Source organism: Phacochoerus africanus, chromosome 2, assembly GCF_016906955.1.
Source record: "Phacochoerus africanus isolate WHEZ1 chromosome 2, ROS_Pafr_v1, whole genome shotgun sequence".
Taxonomy (NCBI): Eukaryota; Metazoa; Chordata; class Mammalia; order Artiodactyla; family Suidae; genus Phacochoerus; species Phacochoerus africanus.
The window spans coordinates 250,435,669-250,461,412 of NC_062545.1; the positions used below are offsets into that span (position 1 = coordinate 250,435,669).

The following is a 25,744-nucleotide window of genomic DNA, read 5'->3' on the forward strand; positions in this document are numbered from 1 at the left end:
AAAGCTTGCATAATTCTTTTTCCTATACATATATATGTATAAGGAGATCTGTAAGGAAAGTAGTAAGGAAAATATACTGTAGCATTGAGGAAGCTGGGTGCTAATCTCATCAACAAGCAATAGTCCTAGAAATCTTATGCAAAAGTGAAGAAAACTGACATGCAAAACATCATACCACTCTAGAACTATAACTTATTTATTTTTATTTTTTTCTCTTTTGGCCGCCCTATGGCATCTGGGGTTCCCGGGCCAGGGATCAGATCTGAGTCACAGTTGTGACCTAAGCCTCAGCTGCAGCAGTGCCGGATCCTTAACCCACCCTGCCAGTCTGGGGATCGAACCTGTGTACCAGCACTCCCAAGATGCTGTGCCACAGCAGAAACTTCTAGATACATAATTTATAAGACATTGTTTTTATATGTGAAACATGCAGCTACATTCGTTAATGTGGAAACAACTCTGTGTGTTATTTATGTGTGCATATGAGTATGTGTTATTGTGTTTTCTTCTTTTTTAATTTTTGAAATTTTATTAGGATGTGCCTGCAGCATGCAGAAGTTCCCAGGCCAGGGGTTAAACCCACAGCACAGCAGTGACAATGCCGAACCCTTAAGTCACTGAGCCACAGGAGAACTCCGGAAACAGCTACTTTTGAAATTGTTGTTCCTTTTCTCCAGTAGCATTTAGAAGAATGGCTATAAATGTGGATAGGTAGCTGGTTAGATAGTAAAGGGAGAGTTGTTAGGTAAGTAAGGTAGGAGACTATTACACTACAGAGTGGTTGAAGTAGATTTTATGTTCGTACTGACAAATTCACTTGTGTTGGCACAGTTACAGAATTTTGTCTGGTAGGAACAGCAGAAGAACAACGAAGTCTGTAATGTAAGGAAGAAAGTGATAGCAGTGGCACTGTTGTCTAAGCTGAGTAGAGCTGGCAGTAAATATCAAAATGAAAGTAAGGGCTCAAGAGACCAAAGTCTTAATGAGATGCAAGACCAGGTTTAGGGAATAGTTACTGAGAGAGCTAGACTGGTACTTACTATATAATTTCTAAGAGCAGTTGGGGATGATGAAGTCTAGTGCACTTATTTTGCTGAGTAGAATCCTTGGCCCCGCCAAAAAGATGTTGAGTTGTTTTAGCATATTGCCCACAAACACTTTATCACTAAATACTTATTTCTGAGAGCGTATCTCTTCACACTTAATGCCAAAAATTATTCAAGACAGTCTTTTCCAGTATGACCATCTATTGGATTAATGGTGTCTGGGGTTAAAATCTGTGCTTTTGGTTACTATTGAGGTTGAGCTTTTCCTTTTATTAGCTGTGTGATTGAATTGCCTGCTTCTGTCATTTGTCCATGTTTCTGTTGACACAAGAACCATTTTCTACCATTTCTCCTACTTTATTTGCATTTTTCCATTGGGTATTTTTCTTCTATTTGAGTTGCATTCTTAGTTTATTAGTTTTCCTTCTTTGTTTAATAGTAAACACATATAGAGTTGACCTGTGATTACTTTTTTTTAGCCACATGGTATAGGTATTGATGTGTATAGAGTTCTCATTGTTATGCTCCTAATATTCTTTAATCACAGTTTTTATTTCTTAGAAGCAAGTGTTATTTAGTAGTAAATGATTTGGGGTTTTTTTGGTTGGTTGTCCTATTTTCCTTAAGTTACTAGGTTTTTTGGTTTTTGCTTCTCTCTTTTTTTGGATCTGTGAAGCTACAATGTGGCTTTTGAAAGTCTTGAAATGTTCTCTGTGGCTAAACTTTAAAAATATATATTCTGTGGAAATTATGTTGAATAGAAACATGTATAAATTAAATCTGTCTTAATTGCTTGCTCATCTTGATCTGTCAGGGAGTGAGATTCCTGCTTATTTCTTTTTAATTTCCTTTTTTCTTCACGTATTTCTATGCTGTGTTAATTTACTCATTCAGCAAGTGATAAGTGAGTACCTATTATGTGATAAATCACAGTACTGTTGTGAGAACTGGATTCACTCATAGTGACACATGTGGTCTGTAACTCATTCGTGATTTTCATATAGCAATCATAGTTATAAATATTGTATCTCTCACCTCTCTAAACAAAGAAGTGTGGAGGGAAATTTATCATTCCCCATAGGATGCTCTCAACCATTCTGCCACCACTTGACTTTGGGAAAGCCATGTAGCATTATAAGATAGCAATTCTCAAACTTATTGTTTCCAAGACCCATTTACACTTAAAAATTATTAAGGACTCCAAAATAACTTTCGTGTATATACTTACATTTGTTGATACTTGTATTAGAAACCTAAAACTGGGAAGTTTTTTACAGCAGAAAATTGATAGAACACTATAAACGAACTATAATGGAAAAAATAAAAATCATTTAAAAAAAACTGGGAGGTTTTTTAATTATTCACTTAAAATAATAAATCCATTAAATTTTATAGTTAATATTTGTGTAAACAATAATAATAAAAAGCATTGAGAAGACTGACATTGTCTTGTTTGTTTTATCAATCTCTATAATGTTTGGCTTAGTAGAAGATAGCTGGAGTCTCATCCGCTTCTGCATTCAGTCTTTTGTCATATCACATGCTTTGTAGCCTCTGGAAAACACAACTGTATACTTGTGAGAAAGTAGGAGCAAATCTTGCAGCCCATCTAACAGAGTCTTGTGAATCTCCAGGACTCCTGGACCACACCTTGGAAATGGTGTGCTGGGCCTTGCATCTAGTAGGAATACAGGGGTTTAACTAGATGGTCTTTAAAGGTTACTGTCTCAAAAATTTAGGTAGTATCTTTTTTTTTTCCGTGTCTTTTTAGGGCCGAACCTGCAACATATGGAAGTTCCCAGGCTAGGGGTTGAATCAGAGCTGTAGCTGCCGGCCTATACCACAGCCACAGCAATGTGGGATCCGAGCTTTGTCTGCAACCTACACCACAACCCACGGCAAGGCCAGGTATCAAACCTGCATCTTCATGGATACTAGTTGGGTTTGTTACCACTGAGCCACGACGGGAACTCCAGAGAATATCTTTTATTTCCCACTCTTAATCATAGAGTGGGTTGAGATTCTTGTAATGGATTTCCACTTTGGGAAACATCAGAGTGGCAGTGAGTGATGCTACTGACCCACTTCAGTATAGCAAGGGTGATTTATGTGGCGCTTGTTAAATACTTTGGTCTAATTAGAGCTTGGAGTCAGAAGAGCTGGTTTTGGATTTCAGCTGCTACTTATAGCAGCAATGTGATATGGGGAGGAACCTTCCCTTTGTATCCATGTCATGACAGTTTTCTACTTAAAGTTCAGAACTGTCAACTTAGACAATTTTCAAAAGTATTCTGGCAAAGTGATGGAAATGGAATTTTTCTCCCTTGATTTTAAAGTAGTGAAATTTAGTTTCATTATGTCTCCTTGCCTTTTTTACTTCTATGTCACCCTACTTCAGAAATTGATTGGGCTCATTTTCTAAATACGTAATGAACCTGTTGTCATGTAATTTTAGGAATTGAAGAGAGCATAAAGATCATCTATCCCAGTCCCTCTTTATAGATGAGACTTTTGCTGAGAAAAACCAAGCTACTTGTTCAAGATGTTTAAGTAATCAGCCTCAGCCAAACTTTGGAACCAACTGTAAAGCTTCTTAAAAAAACACTCATGTCCAGATCCCACCTTCAGAAATTATGTTTTAAGTTGGTTTTCATAATGCTTCCTCAGGTGATTATAATGAAACATAAATGCTTTTAAAGTGAATAATTTGCTCTTTAACATTCATATTTAACTTTTATTGTTGTAGACAACTACTTTATTTCTTAGACCTTTTAAGTTAGAGAGTTTACTTTTATGGAGAATTTACCTTTATGAGTCTTTTGATATAGGATTATAAAGACATGATATTTTAAGCTTTAGAATCATTAATATGTATAAACATATTACATCATTCATTCAGATTCTGGATTGTCATTTGTTGTTTAGACTTTTTCAGAATTTTTTTATTTTTCCAATAGGTGAAAGCACTGAAAGAGAAGATTGAATCTGAAAAGGGGAAAGATGCCTTTCCTGTAGCAGGTCAAAAATTAATTTATGCAGGTATGAATTAAATACTGAAATTCAAGTGCCATTTTCTTGCTTACTGTGACATTATTTTATAGAGATTGCCATCTTGCAGACTGTATACAAATTGATTCTGTCAAACACATTATACAGATAAAAGCAGAGAATGAACAGTCATTTGAATGTTACTAACCTTCAGTCTTCTTTTTACTCACTTTTGCTTTATGTATTTCTCCATCCAGTGATGCTTGTTTTATTTATTATTTTTACCTTTTGTAAGCCTTATATAACTGGCTGGTTTTGTTTTGTGTAAGGTATACAGGGTATTATTAATACATATATAGTACTATGATTGCCAATAGTGATGTTTATTACATTACCTAGTTATAGTACACTATCGTTTGTATTCCTTATACTGTGCATTAGATTTCTTTTCTTTTCTTTTCTTTTTTTTTTTTTAAGGTTTCTTGGGCCGCTCGCTCGGCATATGGAAGTTCCCAGGCTAGGGGTTCAATCAGAGCTGTAGTCGCTGGCCTACACCAGACCCAGAGTAACACGGGATCCGAGCCGAGTCTGCAACCTACACCATAGCTCACGGCAACACCAGATCCTTAACCCACTGAGCAAGGCCAGGGATCAAACCCACAACCTCATGGTTCCTAGTCGGATTCGTTAACCACTGAGCCACGACAGGAACTCCTGTGCATTAGATTTCAATGGCTTATTTACTACTTGTTACAAGTTTGTACCCTTAAACACCATTACTCTTATCTCCCCCACACCCTAAACCCTTGGTAACTACCAAGATGAAGGACTCTGTTTTTTTACAAATTTAACTTTTTTGGATTACACATGTAAATGATATCATACAGTACTTGACTTATCTCACTTAGCATAACATTCTCAAGCTCCATCCATGTTGTGGCAGATGGGAGGATATCTTCTTTCTCGTGGCTGAATTATATTATGTATATGGGTCACATCTTTTTTATTCATCTGTTGATGGGCATTTGGGTTGTTTCCATATCTTGACTATTGTGAATAATGCTGCTGTAGACATGGGAGTGCATATGTCTTGTAAAAATCCTGTTTCCATTTTCTTTGGGTATATACCCAAAAGTGGAATTCCTGGATCGTATGGTTTTAATTTTTTGAAGAACCTTCCAATTTTTCCCTGTAGTGGTTGGACCAGTTTATGTTCCTACCAACATAAGGATTCATTTTTCGCCACAATCTCACCAGCTCTTCTTGTCTTCTTGATAATAGCCATTCTCAGAGGTGTGAGGTGGTGATAACTTGTTTTGGTTTGCATTTCCCTGATGATTAGTGATGTTGAGCGTCTTTTCATCTGGTAACCGTTTTGATGACCTCTTCGGAGAGACAAGTGATTTGTCTGCCCAGTTTTTAGTCAGATTGTTTGGATTCTGTTGTCGTTTTGTGTATTTGTTTTTCTTTTTACAGCATCTGCAGCATATGGGAGTTCCCAGGCTAGGGGTCGAATCAGAACTGCAGCCACTGGCCTATGCCACAACATGCAGCAATGCCAGATCCTTAATCCACTGAGGGAGGCCAGCAGTTGAACCCATATCCCCACAGACACTATGTTGGGTTCTTAACTCACTAAGGCATGAGGGGAATGCAAGTTTTTGTTGTTATTGTTGTTATTATTGAGTCGACTAAGTTCTGTATATGTTTTGGATGTTAACCCCGTATCTGAAATATGGTTTGCAAGCATTTTTTCCCATTCTGTAGTTTGTCTTTTCATTTTGTTGTTCCTTTGCTGTGCAAAAGCTTTTGAGCTTGATGTAGTCCTGTTGGTTGATTTTTGTTGGCGTCATGCCAAAACAATTACTGCCAAGACCAGTATTGCTGAGCTTCTTCCTTATATTTTCTTCCAGGAGTTTTATGGTACCAGGTTTTATGTTTGAGTCTGGTCCATTTCGAGTTAATTTGTATGAATGATACAAGATGGGTCCAAAATCATTGTTCTGCATGTGTTTCTTCAGTTTTCCCAGCACTATTTGTTGAAGAGATTATCCTTTCTCTGGCTTTTGTATTTTTAATCAAGCTGAGCATCTTTTTTCATCTATTGAAATGAAACCACTTTACTGTTTATTAATGTACTTAGAATCATTCTTGTGAAATTAAATTCCAGTTTATCTGATTTTTACATAAAATACCAAAATTGACTGAAAAAATATACTTTATGTCAAAAGGCACTATAAATAAGTGACATAAAAGAAAATATTAATATTCAGATTATAAAAAGAGGTCTTACAAGTCAATAAGGAGTGGATGACCCAATTTAAAAAGCAATAAAAGATAGGAATAGAAAACTGCAAATTTAGTTAGCCTCACTAACTGGGAAAATGTTTGTTAAAAATAGGCTCGAGTTATCTTGTGGCACAGCAGGTTAAAGATTCAGCTTCGTTACTGCAGAGGCTTAGTTTGCTGGAGTGGTGCAGTTTGGATCCCTGGCCTGGGAACTTTCACATGTCACAGGTGTGGCCAAAAAAAAAGAAGATGAGAACAAGACTTAATATGCACATTTTGTGGAAAAAAATTGTTTTCTTTGTTCTTAAGAAGAAACACTGAGGGCTGTTATTGTAGATATCAGTACTGTGGATCTTTAGATAGAAATTTAATAGGTTTTTGTTTTTTGGGAGGGGGTTTATTTTGGCTGCACCCATAGCATGTGGAAGTTTCCAGGCCATGCTGCTGTTTTGATGTGTGCCACTGGATCCTTAACCTGCCGCACCACAGGGGAACTTCTGTGTGGTATTTTCTTAACTGAGGTGGTTTAGAGGAGATACTAGCCCTGGGGTGAGCAATCCTAAGTTGAAGAGGCACAGGTAGTTGGTGGCAGATGTAAATCTAGAATTTCAGGTTCCTGGTCTTGGCCTGTTTTCTCATTCCTATACCAGTTAGAGGCACTATTCTTTTTTGTCTTACTACTTGCAGCTTTTGAGTCAGTAACTTTAAAAATGGAAAACTAAATTCAAGGAAAAGGAAACCTGAAGGAATCTTGACCTCACATTAGACTTTCTGCAAGATATTCCCTGTGCCTTACTCAGTTCTGTACCATTTTGCCATTTCTGTGTACCACGTCATTGTGAGTATCTTACTTTTATAGCAGTGGAACATTTATGTTTTGCAGATACCCATTATTTGGGAGCAGGAGGTTCTTTTCTTCTTCCATCAGGAAGGATTATAGCTTATACCTAGATTATAGCTTATTCCTTTAGCATCCCAGTATTGAATTTTATTTGTCTTTATGATCTCCCCTTTCTCAGAACCTAGGTAGTATTTCCTTACCCAACAAGTCTTTTTATTATAAGTAATAATTTTAAGGATTGAGATTGTGAGGGATCTGTATTATACATGTTTGCTATCATTTAGTCAGATGCCTTTTCCTTCTTAACTAATTGTGTATCCATTTATATTTGTCTTTATCTTGGCTGAGTGGTTAATGCTTTTCTTTGGCAAAAGTTTTGATGGAATTGATATTGGTGATTATTTTAACCTCAATGTAGAACAAAAGTTACTGCATCTTCAGTAATGTATGTTGTTTTTTTTTTCCTTAATATACTAGGCAAAATCCTCAATGATGATACTGCTCTAAAAGAATATAAAATTGATGAGAAAAACTTCGTGGTAGTTATGGTGACAAAAGTAAGTTCCAGCCTCATTCTGTGTATCTTTATGCACATGAGTTTTTAAAAATTGATCCCAATTCTTACTTTTACACTTTTAAATGGAAACAGTTTATACACATCCGTAGTGCCATGCATTCAGTTGTTCTTAAAGGTTTTCATAGTTTACTTTGGGTTACCTATAAAGCTAATAATTATATATATTGCTGGTTTGAGTAAAATATTTTTTCCATTAGGGCTGCACCTGCAGCATATGGAAGTTCTCAGATTAGGGGTCAAATCGGAGCTGTAGCCACTGGCTTACACCACAGCCACAGCAGTGAGGAATCTGAGCCATGTCTGTGACCTATACTACACCTCATGGCAACGCTGGATCCTTAACCCATTGAACAAGGCCAGGGATCAAACCTGTGTCCTCATGGATACTAGTCAGATTCGTTTCTGCTGAGCCACGACGGGAACTCTTATAACCAAGAAACTTGAAGTTTATAAAGTTTAAGGGAGAGAATTATGTGGTTCTTTTTTTTTCGGATAACATCATGCATATTTTAAAATATTGGCTTTTGCTTTTTTTTCATGTTAACTTGATACAAAGACTGAAACCATTGGCTAAAGCTAATTGAGGTTGATAGTATATACTGGAATCAGCTTTGAAAGAGTAACATAGTAATTTGGTTGTGATGATTGTTGTACAACTATAAATGTAAAATTCATTGAGTAATTAAAAAAATTAAAAAATTTAAAACTTTAAAAAAAGAGTAACAGTGATGAAATTGCTACTATTGATCATTTATTATGTCACCTTTGCAAAATTATTTTCAAGTAACAAATTTGTATCAGTGTTACATTTGTTTGTAGCTTTCAGAGATCATGTCATAATGTAATATTTTGTCATAATGCATTATTTTACTTTGTAATATATTTAGCCCAAAGCAGTGACAACACCAGCACCGGCTACAACTCAGCAATCAAATTCTGCCACCACTACCACAGTTAGTTCCTCCACAGCACCAGCTGCGGCTCAGGCCCCAACCCCAGCCCCTGCTTTGGCTCCTACTCCCACTCCTGCATCCATCACCCCAGCATCAACGACAGCATCTTCTGAACCTGCACCTGCTAGTGCAACGAAACAAGAGAAACCTGCAGAAAAGCCAGCAGAAACACCAGTGGCTACTAGCCCAACATCAACTGACAGGTAAGAACTGGGTGTTAGGAAGTTGTATCTTGGAATATGTTCAGAATAAGAACTTCATGTATTTATTTTGATTGTTTTTTTTTTTTGAACTAACTTTCTATCTACTATGTTAAACATTTTCTAAACTTTGAACTCCTGACTAAAACATTATGTCTCTGTTTAAATTTCCATAATCTAGATTTATATACTCTGCATCATTTTCCCTGCCACCCTCCCCCCGCCCCCTGGAGGGAAAAGAGAAAAAGGGTCAGAGTTGTTATTCATTTCATATACAAAAGTTAGGAAATGACCAAAAAAAGAATTATATGAGTTCCCCTGTGGCTTAGTGGGTTAAGGATCCAGTGTTGTCACAGCAGTAGCATGTGTTCAGTCCCTGGCCTGGGAACTGCTGCATGCCACCAGTGTGGCCAAAAAAAAGGGAAGAGGAATTATGACATTATATTATAGCTTGGCATAAATAACTTGACATCATCCCCCAGTCATTATTTATATTGATCTATATTCTTTCTGACCATTGTCGTGTATATATATATATATATATAATAAACATCCTTCTATGTCAGAATTTTTCCATCTGCTACATAGTTTTGTGTTTGGGGATGACATTTGTTAGATCTTAGGAAAGAAATTTAACATCTTTGGATTTTCTCCTTCATCTGTAAAATGTGGATATCAGCAGGACTTACTTCATGGAGTTGTTCTAAGGATTAAATAATAAGTATGAAAGATATGAAGTAGCTCATGGCACACAGTAAATGCTGAGTATATTTTTTTGTGAACTTGTGTAGAAATTTATGTTTTTGCCCATGTAGCTCTTCAGAAACAAAAGAAAAAGTGCTGGGACATTTTGGGAGCAAGAAATAAGTTCTTGTGGGAAGGTGGCAGTTAGGATTATTGAGTAATTTATGACAAAGATTTTTTTCCCCTAATGATAAATAAAATAACCAAAGCAAATGCTTCAGTTCTCCTGGCTGGAAATCGTACAGGGGAATCTTTTCTATCTGAGAGCATGAATTGTATTCTTTCCAGAGTGAGCTGGCACCGAAGCTATTTGTGTTTTATGGCTTTGGTGTAGCACAGGACCTCAATGGCAGTGAAGTCCTGGAATCAGAACCAGACATAGTGGAAAACTATGCAGCAGTTGGAAACATGGACACGGAAGGATGTCTGTGATAAATACACCAATCAAAAAACTTCAGGAGTTCCCATCGTGGCGCAGTGGTTGACGAATCCGACTAGGAACCATGAGGTTGCGGGTTCGGTCCCTGCCCTTGCTCAGTAGGTTAACGATCCGGCGTTGCCGTGAGCTGTGGTGTAGGTTGCAGACGCGGCTCGGACCCCGCGTTGCTGTGGCTCTGGCGTAGGCCGGTGGCTACAGCTCCGATTCAACCCCTAGCCTGGGAACCTCCATATGCCGCGGGAGCGGCCCAAGAAATAGCAACAACAGCAACAACAACAGACAAAGAGACAAAAAAAAAAAAAAACTTCAGTCACGATCCTTCATTTTAGTGTTTTGCCTTTGAGTGAGGTTGTGTCAGCTTTGTTGAGAGGGGTTTGAGTCACCTGGTTCATTGCTCACTCAGGCCTCTTTTCAAGGAATTAATTGCCTAAGAGGAGAACACAGATTCAGGTGATAAAATATTTTCCCTGTGTCTGCCTGCTGCACTTTGCTTTAGGCATTCTGAGACACCATTACCTAACCTGATACTTCATGCAGGTACAGCTAGAAATGCACACAGCACTAATTACCTAGGGGGAGACAACCCAGGGTCAGGTTATGCTATTACATCAAAAGGCTATTACATTTGTTCTGTGTCTGGGAGGGAACTTATAAATTTAGCAAATTGGTTTTCCAAATCATTTAAATATTGTAAACTTAATTAAATATGTCTTGAGTTGGTTCAGTATATCTTCTTTTCTTTAAGCTCCTGTTAAAAACCTCATATCATGAGAATTCCTGAATTGATCAATACCTTTTAATGTGCTAATAGCATCAATTCGGTTATCATCTCTTATTTCTTATTGAGGGTTCAGTTTTATTTACCTGTTCTCAAGCATCATGAACCTTTTCAGACCTATAGAGGTTGCATAAAGGAGTTGATGGTCAGGAAAGCAGACTGCAGAGTTGCCTCCTTACTTGAGCTTTGTACACCATCCCTTTACTCTTATTCCCCAGAGTTATACACCTCAGAGAAGGATAGCACAGGAAGGGAAGGATGAAGGAAGCTCAGAAAACTAGCTGCTTAAATGTACCTTAGTCACCTCATTTGTGCTGTAAAACATTTAATGTCTTGTAAAGCACAGAACTCAATGAGACATGCCAATGTGGATTTGAGGAGTGTCAAGAAGTTTTTTTACCACCTGGCCTGACATTTCATTGTTAGGGATTTGTTTCTCTAGGTCAGTTTTGTCTTTAAAAGCCACCTATTACAATGCAGATTTCACTTGTTGATATCTGTGTTAGAGAAACTGCACTTTTTTACACTAGGGCTGTATTGTTTGTAATTGAAGACAAATTGGAATCAACCTAAAGATCCACTAATAAGGGAATGGCTTGATTTTGTGATTTGTTCATATTGGGGAATTGTGCTATTATTCATAGTGTGGTAGTAAACAAATAGTATCAACATCACAGGGAGTTTGATGTTTGAAATTAATTCTTAGGCTCCCTAGAATTATCTGGGGTAGGTCCCAGAAGTCTGAATTTTAACAATCTCTCTTGGTGAATTCTTAAGCTTTCTAAAGTTTGAAGAGCTCTGATATCCAGTACTAGAAGGCAGTTAAAGTATGCAGTACATAGTTCAAGGCTTTGTTACCAAGTGAAAAAAGCAGATTTGCAGAACAATACAGGCAGTAACCCTAAACCAAACAAAAGCCACATAACATCATTGCATATTTTCTGTGGTTAAGCATATTAATATGTAGAAAAACAGTAGCAGAGGGACAGCACACTAACTGATAAAGTGGTTTCCTCCGCGGACAGGGAAGGGAGAAGTGTTGAGGCAAAAGAATCAAGATTGAAGAATGGTGGTTAAACATCATTTCAGTCTTATCTGTAATGTTTTAAAAGAAATTCTAAAAGTGCAAAAATAGCACAAATTTTCTATAAAAGAACAGTAATGAAGGGGACTATTTCTATGAGATAGAATTAATTATTAGTACTATACATGGTGATGATTACAACTTAGAATGGCTTTTGGGAGAGCTTCTGTGCCTGCCCACTTGCATCTCTCACAAGAATTCTATCCTAATAAATCTATTTCTTGCCTATCAAAAAAAAAAAAAAAAAGAATGGCTTTTGGAAGAAAGACTGGTGAAATGGTAGACTAGAAACAGACCAAAATACGTACAAAGACTTATATAAAGATGTAATTTCAGACCACTGTGGGAAAAATACCATTGGGATAAATGTCTAGCTATCTGGAGGTTAGAAAAAGATGGATCACCATCTTACACTCATAAAAATAAATTCTAGATGGAGAAAGGTTAATGTAAAAGTGAAACCATAAACTAAAGGAGAACATGGGAAAAATAATTTTAAACCCAAAAGGGTCATAAAAGGAAAGACTGATAAATTTGACTACAGAAAGAATTTGAAGGTTGGAATCCAAACTAGGAATTTCTTAATGAGAATTTGATTTGGTCACTTAAGTGAAATACTACCCATCTTTGGGGAAAATTGAGGCACTTGTAGCTCTGCTTACATGCATTAATTGTTAAAACGCACAACAAAAGACACTAGTCAATATGTAGAACTGGTAGTGGTTGTCTCTGGGTAAAGGTCTTGAGCAGGAGAATTCATTTGCATATAGATAGATAGTTCTAAACACCATAGTGTATAGTTCTTTTTGAAGTTTTGCCTTTTACACATGTTGGTTTTACTATCTAGTTAATGAAGATACTTTAAAAATTATACCAAAGGGAGTTTCCATTGTGGCTCAGAGGGTTACGAACCTGACTAGTATCTATGAGGACTCAGGTTCAATCCCTGGGCTTGCTTAGTGAGTTAAGGATCCGGTGTTGCCAGAAGCTGTGGTGTAGGTCGCAGACGCAGCTCAGATTCCGTGTTGCTGTGACTGTGGTGTAGGCCGGCAGCTACAGCTCCAATTAGACTCCTAGCCCTAGCCCAGGAACTTCCATATGCCGCAGGTACAGCCCTAGAAATAAAATAAATAAATAAATAAATATAAAAATTATACCAAGGGATTTTTAAAATCATAACAATCATGTTGGGTGTTATGATGCTACTAGGACTTTGCCAAGCACTTTACTAGCAATAATGCTACCCACCGCACCTGGGGATACTTGGGTACCATTGTTGACCTCATTGTATTGATGAAGAAACTGAGGCTTACAGAGTAATTAATGAATTCAAACTTAGGTATTTCCATTGCTTTTGCTATGCTGTAGGATTTTCTCAGAACTGAGGTGTACTGTTTCTAAAATTGGGACAGATATGTACGTGTGCTGTGTTGTGTGTATGTTTTAATTTACACTGCCCACTGCTCCTTTTATGCCTTGGGTTTATCCTGCCTCTGCGTTTTTTGTTTGTGCTTTGATCCTTGACTTGAATGCCTTCTTGCAGTTTCTGTGTTCAAAACTTACCTATAAGATCTAACTGAAATTCCACTATGTAAAGACTTCCCAGGCCTTTCTAGTCTAATGCATTTTCAACATAGGCTGTTTATCATGTATAGCTTTTGATATTTCTTTTACTGTGACTTGACTTAAAGATTATTTAACTTTTATTGTAAACTTTTTCAGTGAAATAGTTGTGTGTTATCTTTTTTGTATGCTTTAAATGGTAAGCTATCTGTAAGGATGTTATTTTATACCTTTGGACATTTAAAATGATGGATTTGGGAGTTCCCGTCGTGGCGCAGTGGTTAACGAATTGACTAGGAACCATGAGGTTGCGGGTTCGGTCCCTGCCCTTGCTCAGTAGGTTAACGATCCGGCGTTGCCGTGAGCTGTGGTGTAGGTTGCGGACGCGGCTCGGATCCCGCGTTGCTGTGGCTCTGGCGTAGGCCAGTGGCTACAGCTCCAATTCAGCCCCTAGCCTGGGAACCTCCATATGCCGCGGGAGCGGCCCAAGAAATAGCAACAACAACAACAAAAAGACAAAAAAAGACAAAAAATAAAAAAAAAATAAATAAATAAAATGATGGATTTGCAGAACAGAGTAAGTGTTAAGATTGAAAATTCTTCCCAAGCCGTGAATGTTATGGATAAAGCTTTGGGGTTTAATCTGGAAGCTTTTAAAAACACTGTAGCCAGACTCTTACATTGAATTAAAATCAAAGACTCCCTTTACATATTGGACAGTTATTAAACTTTAATGTAAATTTTACATACTTTCTGATACATGATTTTCTAAAAACATTTTTCAGTACATCAGGAGATTCTTCTCGGTCAAACCTTTTTGAAGATGCAACAAGTGCGCTTGGTAGGTATCTAAGTTGTTAATAACCTTATGAGAGGTAGGGGAGAAGTTGGTTTCATTTTTGATGTATTCATTTTCATGATTGCTTATAATCAGGCTGCTAAATGATTTAGATAATGCAGTTAATGTTTTGTATATTGAATCTTTTAAATTATACTGTTAGAGTTAAGGGTACTCCTTTCCTTAAAGTAAATGATTTTCCATTTTCCAAATGTGGGGTTTAATGAGGTTTTAACGAAGTTCGATCTGTATACAGGTTTTTTTTTTTTTTAATAAAAATATCTTTGAAATGAGTATAGAATGTTACTAAATCTGTCTCACATTTCATCTTTTTCAAGCCCTTGTTCTGGCTTGTAGCCATGTAGGTTCCCATCTGCATCTTGTTGCTTATATTGTTCTTGCAGTGAAAATGCCTTTTTATTCTGACTTTTAATTTCACCTGTTGAATAAGTATCTTTCCATCTCCCCTTCACACTTGATCTGTCAAAGTCAGTTTTGGGTTTATTGCCCATTTTCCCACTGTAACTATTGCTGGTACTGTTGTTGCTATAACCGCCCATTATTAAGGACATTATTAATGGATCATGTAGTACTGTAGTAGGAATTTATTGAAAAAACTCTGTTTATTAGTGGGCCTACACAGTTCGAACTCATATTGTTCCAGGGTCAACTGTACTGTAAGGATTCCCCCAAGTCGTAACTCCAATCCCCAACTCATTCTTTAAATTGCCAACTAGGAGTTCTCTGGTGGCCTAGTAGTTAAGGATTTGACATTGTCACTGCTGTGGCTCGGGTTCCATCCCAGGCTGGGGAATGTTTATATGCTGTGGGTGCGGCCAAAAAAATTAGAAAATACACTGCCAGTTGGAAAACTTATAACCTCCACAAACTCCTTAGGTTCCAAATTGACCAAAGTTCTATTCCCTTATCTGATTCTTCTCCTTAGTTCCCTTCTTTGGTGCGTCATCATCCACTCTCTACCAAAGAATTGGCATCAACCTTGACCTTCTGCCTCTCTTGGCCCAGGGAGTCCAGGAATCCTATTTATTCTCCTTCCTAAAGTCTGGAGTATTTGTTTTTACTGCCAGTTAATTGCCTTAATTCATGTTCTCATGTTCTGACCTTACTGATACTTTTGTATTATACTCTTCTAACTGGTTTATCTCTGCCATAATGGACTTTGCAAAAGGCAACATTAAGTGAGGTCATTGCTACCTTTCATAGTGCCTCCGAACTGAGAAGATAAGTCCAAAACTCATTGTTAAAGACATATATAAGGTTCATCATTACTTGTTTAGCTCTGGCTCTGTATTATTTTGTCCATTGTCCCTAGTTTTTCTACGAGTCATTTCCCTTATGCTTTTAGGATCTAAAAAGTACTAGATCTTAATGTTATTTATTTTGAGTTTTTATAACTTGACTACTTGGGAAGCATGATTTTAAGAGGCATAGCATAGTGATTAGGTGTGGGAACTCTGGAGTCTAGACAGGCTATGTTTATGTCTCTCCACCTTGGCTTACTAGCCATTGATCAAATTATTAACCTATCTAAGCCTCAGCCTCATTATCTTTAAAAGGAGAGGAAAATAGACCTCATATAGAATTTTTGTGAGAATTAAATGAGAAACAGTAAGTTTAAAAAAGTATAGTTCTGATATGCCAGCTCTTAAATTTGTTTATTATTAATGCTAGTTTCTGTATCTGGGAACTCAATTACTGAAAGTATATTGGTACTTGAGTGCTTTGTGCTAGAATTGTATTAGTGGATAATTAAGGAAATAAAAACATCAGATTTCCCGTTGTGGCGCAGCAGAGACGAATCCGAGGATGCGGGTTCAGTCCCTGGCCTTGCTCAGGGGATTCAGGATCTGACGTTGCCGTGAGCTGTGATGTAGTTTGAAGATGCGGTTTGGATTCCGTGTGGCTGTGGCCTGGGCCGCAGCTCTAGCTCCAATTCGACTCCCTAGCCTGAGAACCTCCATATGCTGCAGGTGTGGCCCTAAAAAAGCAAAAACAGAAAAGAAAGAAAATAAAAATATCTTAAGTATTCTATGGAATGGGAAAGGAAAAATTATTACTCTAAACAAGATACCAAATGCTGATTACTCAGTGATACTTAGTTTTTTAAGCTATACTTTTATAGCTATGAGAAACCTTTATTGAAAATTCTGCTGTCAACAAAGTAGAAAAACAACCTATGGAATGGGAAAATGTATTTGCAAACCAAATGTATAATAAGAGACTAATATCATGCTATGTAAGAACTCATACAACTTAATAGCAAGAAAGAAAGATGAGAAAAACAATGAAAAAAAAAAGAGCTTAGAACCTGAAAAAACAATGAAAATAAAAAGAGCTTAGAACCTGGGTAGATATTTCTCCTAAGAAGATGTACAAAAGACCAACAGTTATGTGAAAAGGTGCTCCATATCACTAGTCCTTAGGAAAATGGAAATTAAAACCACAATGAAGTAATCTCCTCATGCTTGTTAAAAGGGTTATCGTCAAAAAGATAAAGATAACATTCTGGTGAGGATGTGGAGAAAGGAAACCCCTGTATACTGTTGGCGGAAATACAAGTTGGTGCAGCCACTATGGAAAACAGTAGGGAGGTTCCTCAAAAATTAAAAATAGAACCATATGATCCATCATTTCTACTTCTGGGAACATATCTAAAGGAAAAGAAAACACCTGAAAAGGTACCTGCATCCCTGTGTTCATAGCAGCATTATTTATAATAGCTAAGACATGGAAATAACCTAAATGTCCATCGATGGATGAATGGATAAAGGCTGTACGTGTGTGCTTGTGTATGTACACATAATCGGATATTGTTCAGCCATAAAAAGGTTCTACCGTTTGCATCAACATGCAAGTTGAAAAAGGAAAGTCAGAAAAAGGCAAACACTGGAGAGTCTCACTTATATGTAGAATCCTAAAAACAAAACAAAACAAAACATTCCAAAAACCCAAACTCAAAGAAAGAGAGGTCAGACTTGTGGTTTCCAGAGGTGAAGGGGGGAGGGGTAGGAAATTGGAGGAGCATTCTCAAAACATACGAATTTCGAGTGTTAAGATAAATACTAGGGATGTAGCTAACCTTACTGTATGGTATACAGAAAAGCTGTTGAGTAAACCCTAAGTCCTCATCATAAGGAGAAAAAAAAATTTTTTGTTGTTGTTGTATCCATATGAGAAGATGGATATTAACTATTGTAATTATTTTACAATACATGTAAACCAAACCATTGTACTATATGCCTTAAAACAATGATGTATGTTAATTATTTCTCAATAAAATTGGGCAAGGGGATAGAAGAGAGTTTATAATATATATAAATATATATAATAGAGTATATGAAATTAAAAAATTCTGCAGAGGGGTTCCTGTCATGGCTCAGTAGAAACAAATCTGACTAGTATCCATGAGGACACAAGTTCAATCCCGGGCCTCGCTCAGTGGGTTAAAGATATGGCATTGCCATGAGCTGTGGTGTAAGTTGCAGACGTGGCTCGGATCCCATGTGGCTGTGGCGTAAGCCAGTGGCTACAGCTCCAATTCCACCCCTAGCCTGGGAACCTTCATATGCCGTGGGTGTGGCCCTTACAAAGACAAAAAAAGAAAAATATTCTGCAGGAAAATAGTCATTCAACTTAGATTGTCTCCTATATGTCAGGGTGAAGCAAAATTGGCACGGTCCCTTGCACAATTGAACCTGTGTTCAAATGGGGGGAAGAAAATAGATTTAAACATAAATAATTTGCAAATCATGATAAATGTCATTAAGGAAATTAATGGCTTCTGTAAAGAAAAAGGCACTTAACACTTTGTTAGGCAGTACTTCTTTGAGACTGTAATGTTTAAATTGAGAACTGGAATATGTAAAGAAATTGACCACCAAAGAAGCCTGGTGTGTGTAAAGGCAAGAGAAGCTATGCCTTGTGAAGTAAGCTAGAGATCGGTGTGGTTGGAATGTGTGTGGAATGTTGTTGAGGGTTGAGAGCCCAAAATGAGATTGTTTTCTGTTTTAAAAACTCACTTTCCATGTGGCCAAAAAATGAATTGTAGGCTTGGGTGCAGAAGAGAAAGGATGTAATTCTGACTGGAGATTGTTGTGGACTGACCTTGAGTGAAGGCAAGGAGAAAGAGGAAACTAGACAGCTTTGGGATATGTTTTAGAGGTAGGACCTACCAGGTATGCCAGTAGATTATGGGGAATGGAATTGAAATCACTAAGGTTTCTGGTTTAAGCACTTGGATGAATAGAGATGCTGTTAATTGAAATGGAGATGGCAGATAATGGTTTGAGACAGAAATCTTTGAGATCCAAAGTCACATGCTAATGCTGGTTTTAGTGAGCGAATGTGAGGAAATAGACATAGAAGTGAAAACAGCTATGGCTGTGAAGGGAAGAGAGCAGACTAATGGACTAGTTCCTGAAAGAGGATTGGGATGCAGTCAGGGGAGGCATGTTTTCGTTTTTTAGGATGTCATTCCAGGGGATAGTTAACTGCTGATCAGGAAAATCAGATGGACAGAAAGAAGTGCGGGATGGACAAGAGAGGATAACCAAAGGGTGAGGTTCTCTGAGGAGATGAGCAAGGGAATGAATGGTACCGGAACACAAGGGGAAGAAAACATGGTTTACGTGTGGTAGGTGTAAGTTTAGTGGGAGAGGTGGCTTTCTTTAAATCAGAATGTTCTGACATTTCCATGAAGAGAGAGTATGGTTTCGAGAGATCCTATGGGAAATGACAAGGATAATAAAGCTTGGGACATTGTACCGGTTTTACATGATATGAGACATTCTAACTCCCTAACTTCCAGCCTCCTTTTCTCCTCTGCTTTGATAATAAATGTCAAAGGAAAACTGAGTTTATTACAGCACAGTTGATTGCTTAAAATGTCCCTCCTACTTGTTTTCAAAGACCAGTTCATCTGTCTCCTCTTCCAGGTTTCCTTCCCTGCCTTGCTAATTCTGTTCTATATTTGTGCTACATTTGTACTTGACATTTTTATTATATTTATTAAGCATGCTATATTTGCAGTTCCCCTTGTGGCACAACGGAAGCAAACTCAACTAGTATCCATGAGGATGCTAGATGTGGTGGTGAGAGTCCCTGTTGTGGCTCAGCAGTAACTAACCCCCTGGCCTCACTCAGTGGGTTAAGGATCCAGCATTGCCATGAGCAGTGGTGTAGGTTGCAGACCCAGCTCGGATTCTGTGTTGCTGTGGTATGGTATAGGCCAGCAGCTGTAGCTCCGATTTGACCCCTAACCCTGGAACTTCCATATGCCGTAGGTGCGGCCCTTAAAAAAAAAAAAAAATTAGTTTTCTATTGCTGCTGTAATAAGTTACTACAAAGTAGTGTTATAAAACAACACATTTAGCTTAAATGGTGTTGGTTAGAAGTCTGATATGGGGGTAGCTGGGCTAAAATCAGTGCTGCATTCCTTTCTAGAGACTAGGGAGAATTCGTTCCCTGTCCTGTCCAACTTCTAGAGGCTGCCCACATTTCTTGGCTCAGAGCCCTTTCCTCTATTATCAGGGGCAGCAGCATAGCATCTCTGATCCTGCTTTTGTCCTCTCTTCCTTGTCTCTGTTTCTCTAACTCTCTCATCTGCTCCCCTTCTACTTTTAAGGACCCTTATGATTATAAAATTGGACCCAGCCAGGTAATCTTGATTCTTCTTATGTTAAAGTCAGCTAGCTACTTAGCAACCTTAATTCCTTTTTGTTTTATAACCTAACATTTATTGTTACCAGAGATGGGAAAGGGGGTGGATTATTCTACCTACCATATATATATGTTGTAGTTAATAACTTATTTATCTTTCTATTCCTAGCACTGTAGTGCCTGAAACATTGGGCACATATATATATATATATATATATACATTCAAGAAATTATGTGGCGGGAGTTCCCATCTTGTCTTAGCAGTAACTAACCCATCTAGTATCCACAGGGAGGCGGGTTTGATCCCTGGCCCTGCTCAGTAGGTTATGTTAAGGATCTGGTGTTGCCGTGAGCTGTGGTGTGGGTCACAGGTGGGGCTCGGATCCAGTGTGGCATAGCTTGTGCCCGGAAGTTGCAGCTCCAATTGAACCCCTAGCCTGGGAATGTCCATGTGCCATGGGTCTGGTCCCCCCACCAAAAATAAATAATTAAGTGGAGAGTGTTTATTTATTAAATGTTTTTTTTTTCTTTCCCTCCTTCCAACCACACACACCTTTTTTTAGTGACAGGTCAGTCCTACGAGAATATGGTAACTGAGATCATGTCAATGGGATATGAACGAGAGCAAGTAATTGCAGCCCTGAGAGCCAGTTTCAACAACCCTGACAGAGCAGTGGAATATCTTTTAATGGTGAGAAACATTTTACTTTCTTTGTTCTAGTTGTTTAAAGCAGAAATCTCAAAGAAACATTTTTAAAGGGACAGAAACAGTTCTTTGTAGAATAATATATGCTAATTTACATAATGCTTTTATTTTTCTTAGTAAGTTAATGTGTTAATAAAATATAACCTCTTCTAAAAGATTTTGATAAGGTTTTCAGTTAGAAAATAACGTGGCTAAATGGATTGTAAAATTGGTTATCCCCTTGGAGGAGTACTTTCTACTCCAGTTATGTCATCCCCAAAGGATGACAGCTGGGATGGGAGGGGATTTTAAATCTAATCCAACAGTTTAGATGGTTTTTTTTTTTTTGGCCTGCCATCATAATCCTGGATGTACTATTTCGAGCAAAAGTTTCAAGTTGGAGGCCCATGCCAAATTTTGTACTATGCATAAATTTTTTGTAATTAGTTGCCAGCTTTTGAAAATTAGGAGATTTCGCTTAAAATTTTCAGACGTCTGGTTTATCTGGACAACTCAGATCCCAGATTGTCATAAAGGTTTAGGAAAAATTTTAGATTGTAGATTCTTTAAATCATTGTTTTCTTGATACCATTCCCTGTTAGCTGACATAGCATCATGCATTTACTTTGATGTGTGATGTTACAATGGGTTTCTTTGGCATTTGAATTTGTTAGCTGGCTTATAGTTGGTAAAAGTTGAAGGGATTTTGAGTAAGTTACTGTTTTCTAATAAAGGTTTTTGAGAAATAGATTGTGGGCGTGGAGTGAAACCTTTGATCTTTTACGACAGTAAGTGTCTGTTAGTTTTATACAAATGACATGAATCAGAAGTAAAGCATAGAACTTCACAGTAACATGGATTAACTTTTTTTTAGTCTTAACATTTTATTTTATAATTTTCTTTGGTGTTTTAGAGTAATATCAAAAGTCTGAATTGCCCTAAATATTTGTAGAAATCCACGATACTACCTCCTTGGGGATACCATCCACAGTTTAGCCCATTTCTTTGTTTCAGGATGTACCTCTGTTAGAAACTCCTTTTTCAGAGTGTAGTTTCAGAAGTCACAGTCTCCAGCAAAAAACTGTGCTCTTCCACAGTTATTTGCCTGATGTTCATGAAACATTTTCTTTATATGTATCGTTTTATCTTTTGAAATGTTTTTCTCATTGTCTTCTTGAGGAGAGTCTTTAAAATTCTGGTAATTCATTTATTTATCAGTTTGGAATTGAGGGGTTGATAGTCATTGTAGATCTGTTTGTGGTTGCCCTTTTACCCCCCCCAAAAGTACATTTTACATAAGAGTATTGCTTTTCCTTTTATTGAATGGCTTTATACCAGATTTGGAATTTTATGTAAGTTTAATAGTATCAGATATTTTGATCTAATAGATTTGAAATTTTGAGATATAAAAAAACTGAATCGCTGTTTTCAAAATCGCTACTACTATTTAGTATCAAATGCAAATGAATAGAGGTAAGTTCATGAAACAGTTTAAAGTATATTCTATATATTTACTGTTTGTTTCATAAACTAAAAAAGGGGGGCTACCTTTAACAGTTACTAGTTTTTGACACATCTGTATGAGTGTGGGTGAGTGTATGGAAAGAAGAAATAAAGATTTAATAAAAGGCTAAATATTTGAGAATTTGAAGTAGATCTGTAGCAGTGATGAACAAACTTGTTTGAGGATTTGATGGAGGCTTTCAGACCTTCAATCTGCATATAGTTTGTCAGCACTTAATAGCTCCCCATCAAAGGGTTTGAATTGGTACACTCTCTCAAAAACATTTGTTTGCAGTGCCTAGAGTGAACATCTAATATAAGCAAGCATTACCCTGCTGTTCATTACCCTTCATTCTTTATGTTTATGATTTTGGCTTTGATTTACTTTACTGGGAAATGGAAGCAATTACTCTTACCATCTCTTACTCAAATACAATATTTTCTTCTTTATTCTCTTCCAGAATCTATGAGGATTTCATAAAGACTTTAATAAGTTGTATGTGAGAAGCCTTATAAATCATTCACATCTAAGTAGGGTATTCCAGATGTCTTAGTGCAATTTTAAGTTATAATGACTTCAGAAGATAAATGCCATAAAATTAGAAAAAGCATCACATAAATACTTAATTTTTTAAGACTCTTGGGTTTCTTTTGTTTGTTTGTTTGTTTTGGCTGTGCCCTCGACATATGGAAGTTACTGGGCCAAGAATCAGTTCCGAGCCACAGCTGCAACAGTGCCAGATCCTTAACCCACTGCATCATAGTGGGAATTCCCATGACTTAATTACAAAATTCTTGACTTTTTAAATTACAAGATACTTTACCTTAGATCTGTACTGTCTAGTGGGATAGCTATTGAGTTCTGTTAAATTTAAGAAGCTATTTAAATTTAATAAAATTAAAAGTAAATTAAAATTTTAAGTATCTTAGTGTCATTAGCTACATTTCAAGTTCTCAGTAGCTGCTAATGGATATTTTATTGGGCAGCATAGCTATAGAGCATCCCATCATCATGGAAAGTTCTGTTGGACAGTGCTACTTTATATTATAGTAATATGAGTTCATCTATACCACACTGAGGCCATTTCAAACTTAATTTGGATATATGCACATTTCAGGTAAGTCTTGATCTTTTAGTTTTAATTGGAGCAGGCATCTGATGCTTTTAGAAATTAGACAAGGATATTAAATAGATTCACGAAGCTCTTACTCTAAGATTTAATCACCTTTGAATGATGAGGTATTTTAAAACTTGGAAAATTGTGTTACAGGGAATTCCTGGAGATAGAGAAAGTCAGGCTGTGGTTGACCCGCCTCCAGCAGCTAGTACAGGGGCTCCTCAATCTTCAGTGGCTGCAGCTGCAGCAACTACGACAGCAACGACAACAACAACAAGTTCTGGAGGTAAAGTGGACTCTTTCAAATGGCCCAAATTTTTAGTGTAAAATAATTTAATCTGATACAGTTTTGAGGTGCAGTTGATTCCCAAAGCATTTTGATAACTTTAAAAAGTTCTGCTCTAATGTTACAGAAGGGCCCAAAAGAAATTATACCAAGTGGATATAAAAGATATTCTTTTTTTTTTTTTTGTCTTTTTGCCTTTTCTAGGGCTGCTCCTGCAGCATATGGAGGTTCCCAGGCTAGGGGTCCAGTCGGAGCTGTAGCCACTGGCCTACACCAGAGCCACAGCAATGCCAGATCCGAGGTGTGTCTGTGACCTACACCACAGCTTATGGCAACACAGGATGCTTAACCCACTGAGCAAGGCCGGGAATCGAACCCTCAACCTCATGGTTCCTAGTCGGATTCATTAACTACTGTGCCATGATGGGAACTCCCAAGATATTCTTGCTTATATTAAAAATGATTGCTACAGTTTTGGCAAAGGGCATATTCTGTTTAATTTATTCTAAGGAAGAGATGCTTCCCAGTATACATTTAGTGTTATAATCTGAAGCCATTCAGAATGGTTTGCTCACCGTGTCTTTCTCTCCCTGTAAATGTATGATTTCAAAGCCAGTAGAATCTTAGTTGGTTATTATAGAACCCAGGAAATAAAACCTAGGAGGTTTAAAATCTTTCTAGAGGTGAAGCAAATCATGAATATTCAAGTCTTTTTACTGGTCAGCATACACACTTCCATTGGCAGAGGTTTGACTAGAAAGCAAAGCCTGGAGCCTGTGGTAGGCCCAGGAATTATTTAATGTTCTTCTTCATTCTTTTCTTCTGTAAAATTGATAAATTAAACTTTTAATTTTGAAGAGGCCACTCTTATATGTGCTTCCTAACTCTAATTATGGCAGTCAGTTCTGGTTGACAAAAGTCCCTAAGGACTTTGTGTGCAGTTTCCTGGAGGATAGGCTTTCATTCATGACATCAGCATGGGAGCGGAACGAGGAGGCCATAGCTTGAGGTCAGATTTGGGTGCTGTTCCATTCAGCAGCACTTATTGGGAACTTAGTCTCTGTGGCTTATTTTCTTCATCTGTAACACTGATGTTACATAAAGAGGAATAAATAGTCATGTGGTTATTTTAATTTGAATGATTGTCTTTAATAATTTAGGAAATGACAATATCTAAAAAGTTCTCGTGACTCATCATTGACCTTAAAAAGCGTAATTCTTTTGTATGCAGTTCAAATAAGTAGTTTTCTTTTGGTTTTGTTAATCCTTGCATATACTTTTCTTAGGAACTTTTGAACATCAGGAACAACTTTTAGTACCTTTTATTTTGATAGAGTGCATGCGGGGCACAAGTTCTTGGCATTATTTGATAATATTGAGTGTCCAGGGCAAGTGTAGGAAAACTTCATTCTTTTAGTGTTCTGCCCCTCCCTACCTTAGCTAATAAGAGTAATTTCTGCAGTATAAGGCTTGCAAGCTGGTACAGTTTGAAGATTTTGTCCTTAATTCATTTTATATACCTCTGAGAACTCAAATCATAATTTTTTCTTGTCAGTGTTTACTATCTAAATTATGATTGTATATGTATATATAGTTGCTGTTTTTGCTTAAAAATGTTCATGTGTGTTTTAGGACATCCTCTTGAATTTTTACGGAATCAGCCTCAGTTTCAACAGATGAGACAAATTATTCAACAGAATCCTTCCCTGCTTCCAGCATTGCTACAACAGATAGGTCGAGAAAATCCTCAGTTACTGCAGGTGACTATTTAATCAGTTAATTTCAGAAGCGGTTTTAGAGCATATCACATTTTGTAGAAGTGCATGAGCACCCTTTCCCCTCTGCCAACTCTATAAACCATTCTTCTAAGCTGCACTCGGTAGAATATGCTCTGGATAAATGTACTGATAAAAAGAGAATCTGAGAAACTAGCAAAAAAGTCCATTTAACTTCCTAAATCTCTTTTTCCCAAGCTTATCACTAGTGATGCATTGCCTCGTAGAAAACATACCCATGGGCTTTTTTAATGCTTAGGCCGTGAAATATTTTTGAGTTTTGTATAGCATTCTACTTCCTATTAGCTTGGAAAATAATATATGTATATACATATATTTTTCATTATATAGCTGTCAA

General features: G+C 37.2%; 1 protein-coding gene across 1 annotated transcript in view; it reads left to right on the forward strand.

Moving 5' to 3' along the window:
- The window catches only part of RAD23B (RAD23 homolog B, nucleotide excision repair protein), a 44,647-nt gene that overhangs the window by 11,078 nt on the left and 7,825 nt on the right, over positions 1-25,744 (forward strand). Inside the window, exons 2-8 of the mRNA XM_047768101.1 lie at positions 4,004-4,085; positions 7,642-7,721; positions 8,629-8,897; positions 14,288-14,343; positions 20,583-20,710; positions 23,479-23,611; positions 25,244-25,371. Coding sequence (XP_047624057.1) covers positions 4,004-4,085; positions 7,642-7,721; positions 8,629-8,897; positions 14,288-14,343; positions 20,583-20,710; positions 23,479-23,611; positions 25,244-25,371 — 876 coding nt within the window. The remainder of the gene's footprint in view (positions 1-4,003; positions 4,086-7,641; positions 7,722-8,628; positions 8,898-14,287; positions 14,344-20,582; positions 20,711-23,478; positions 23,612-25,243; positions 25,372-25,744) is intronic.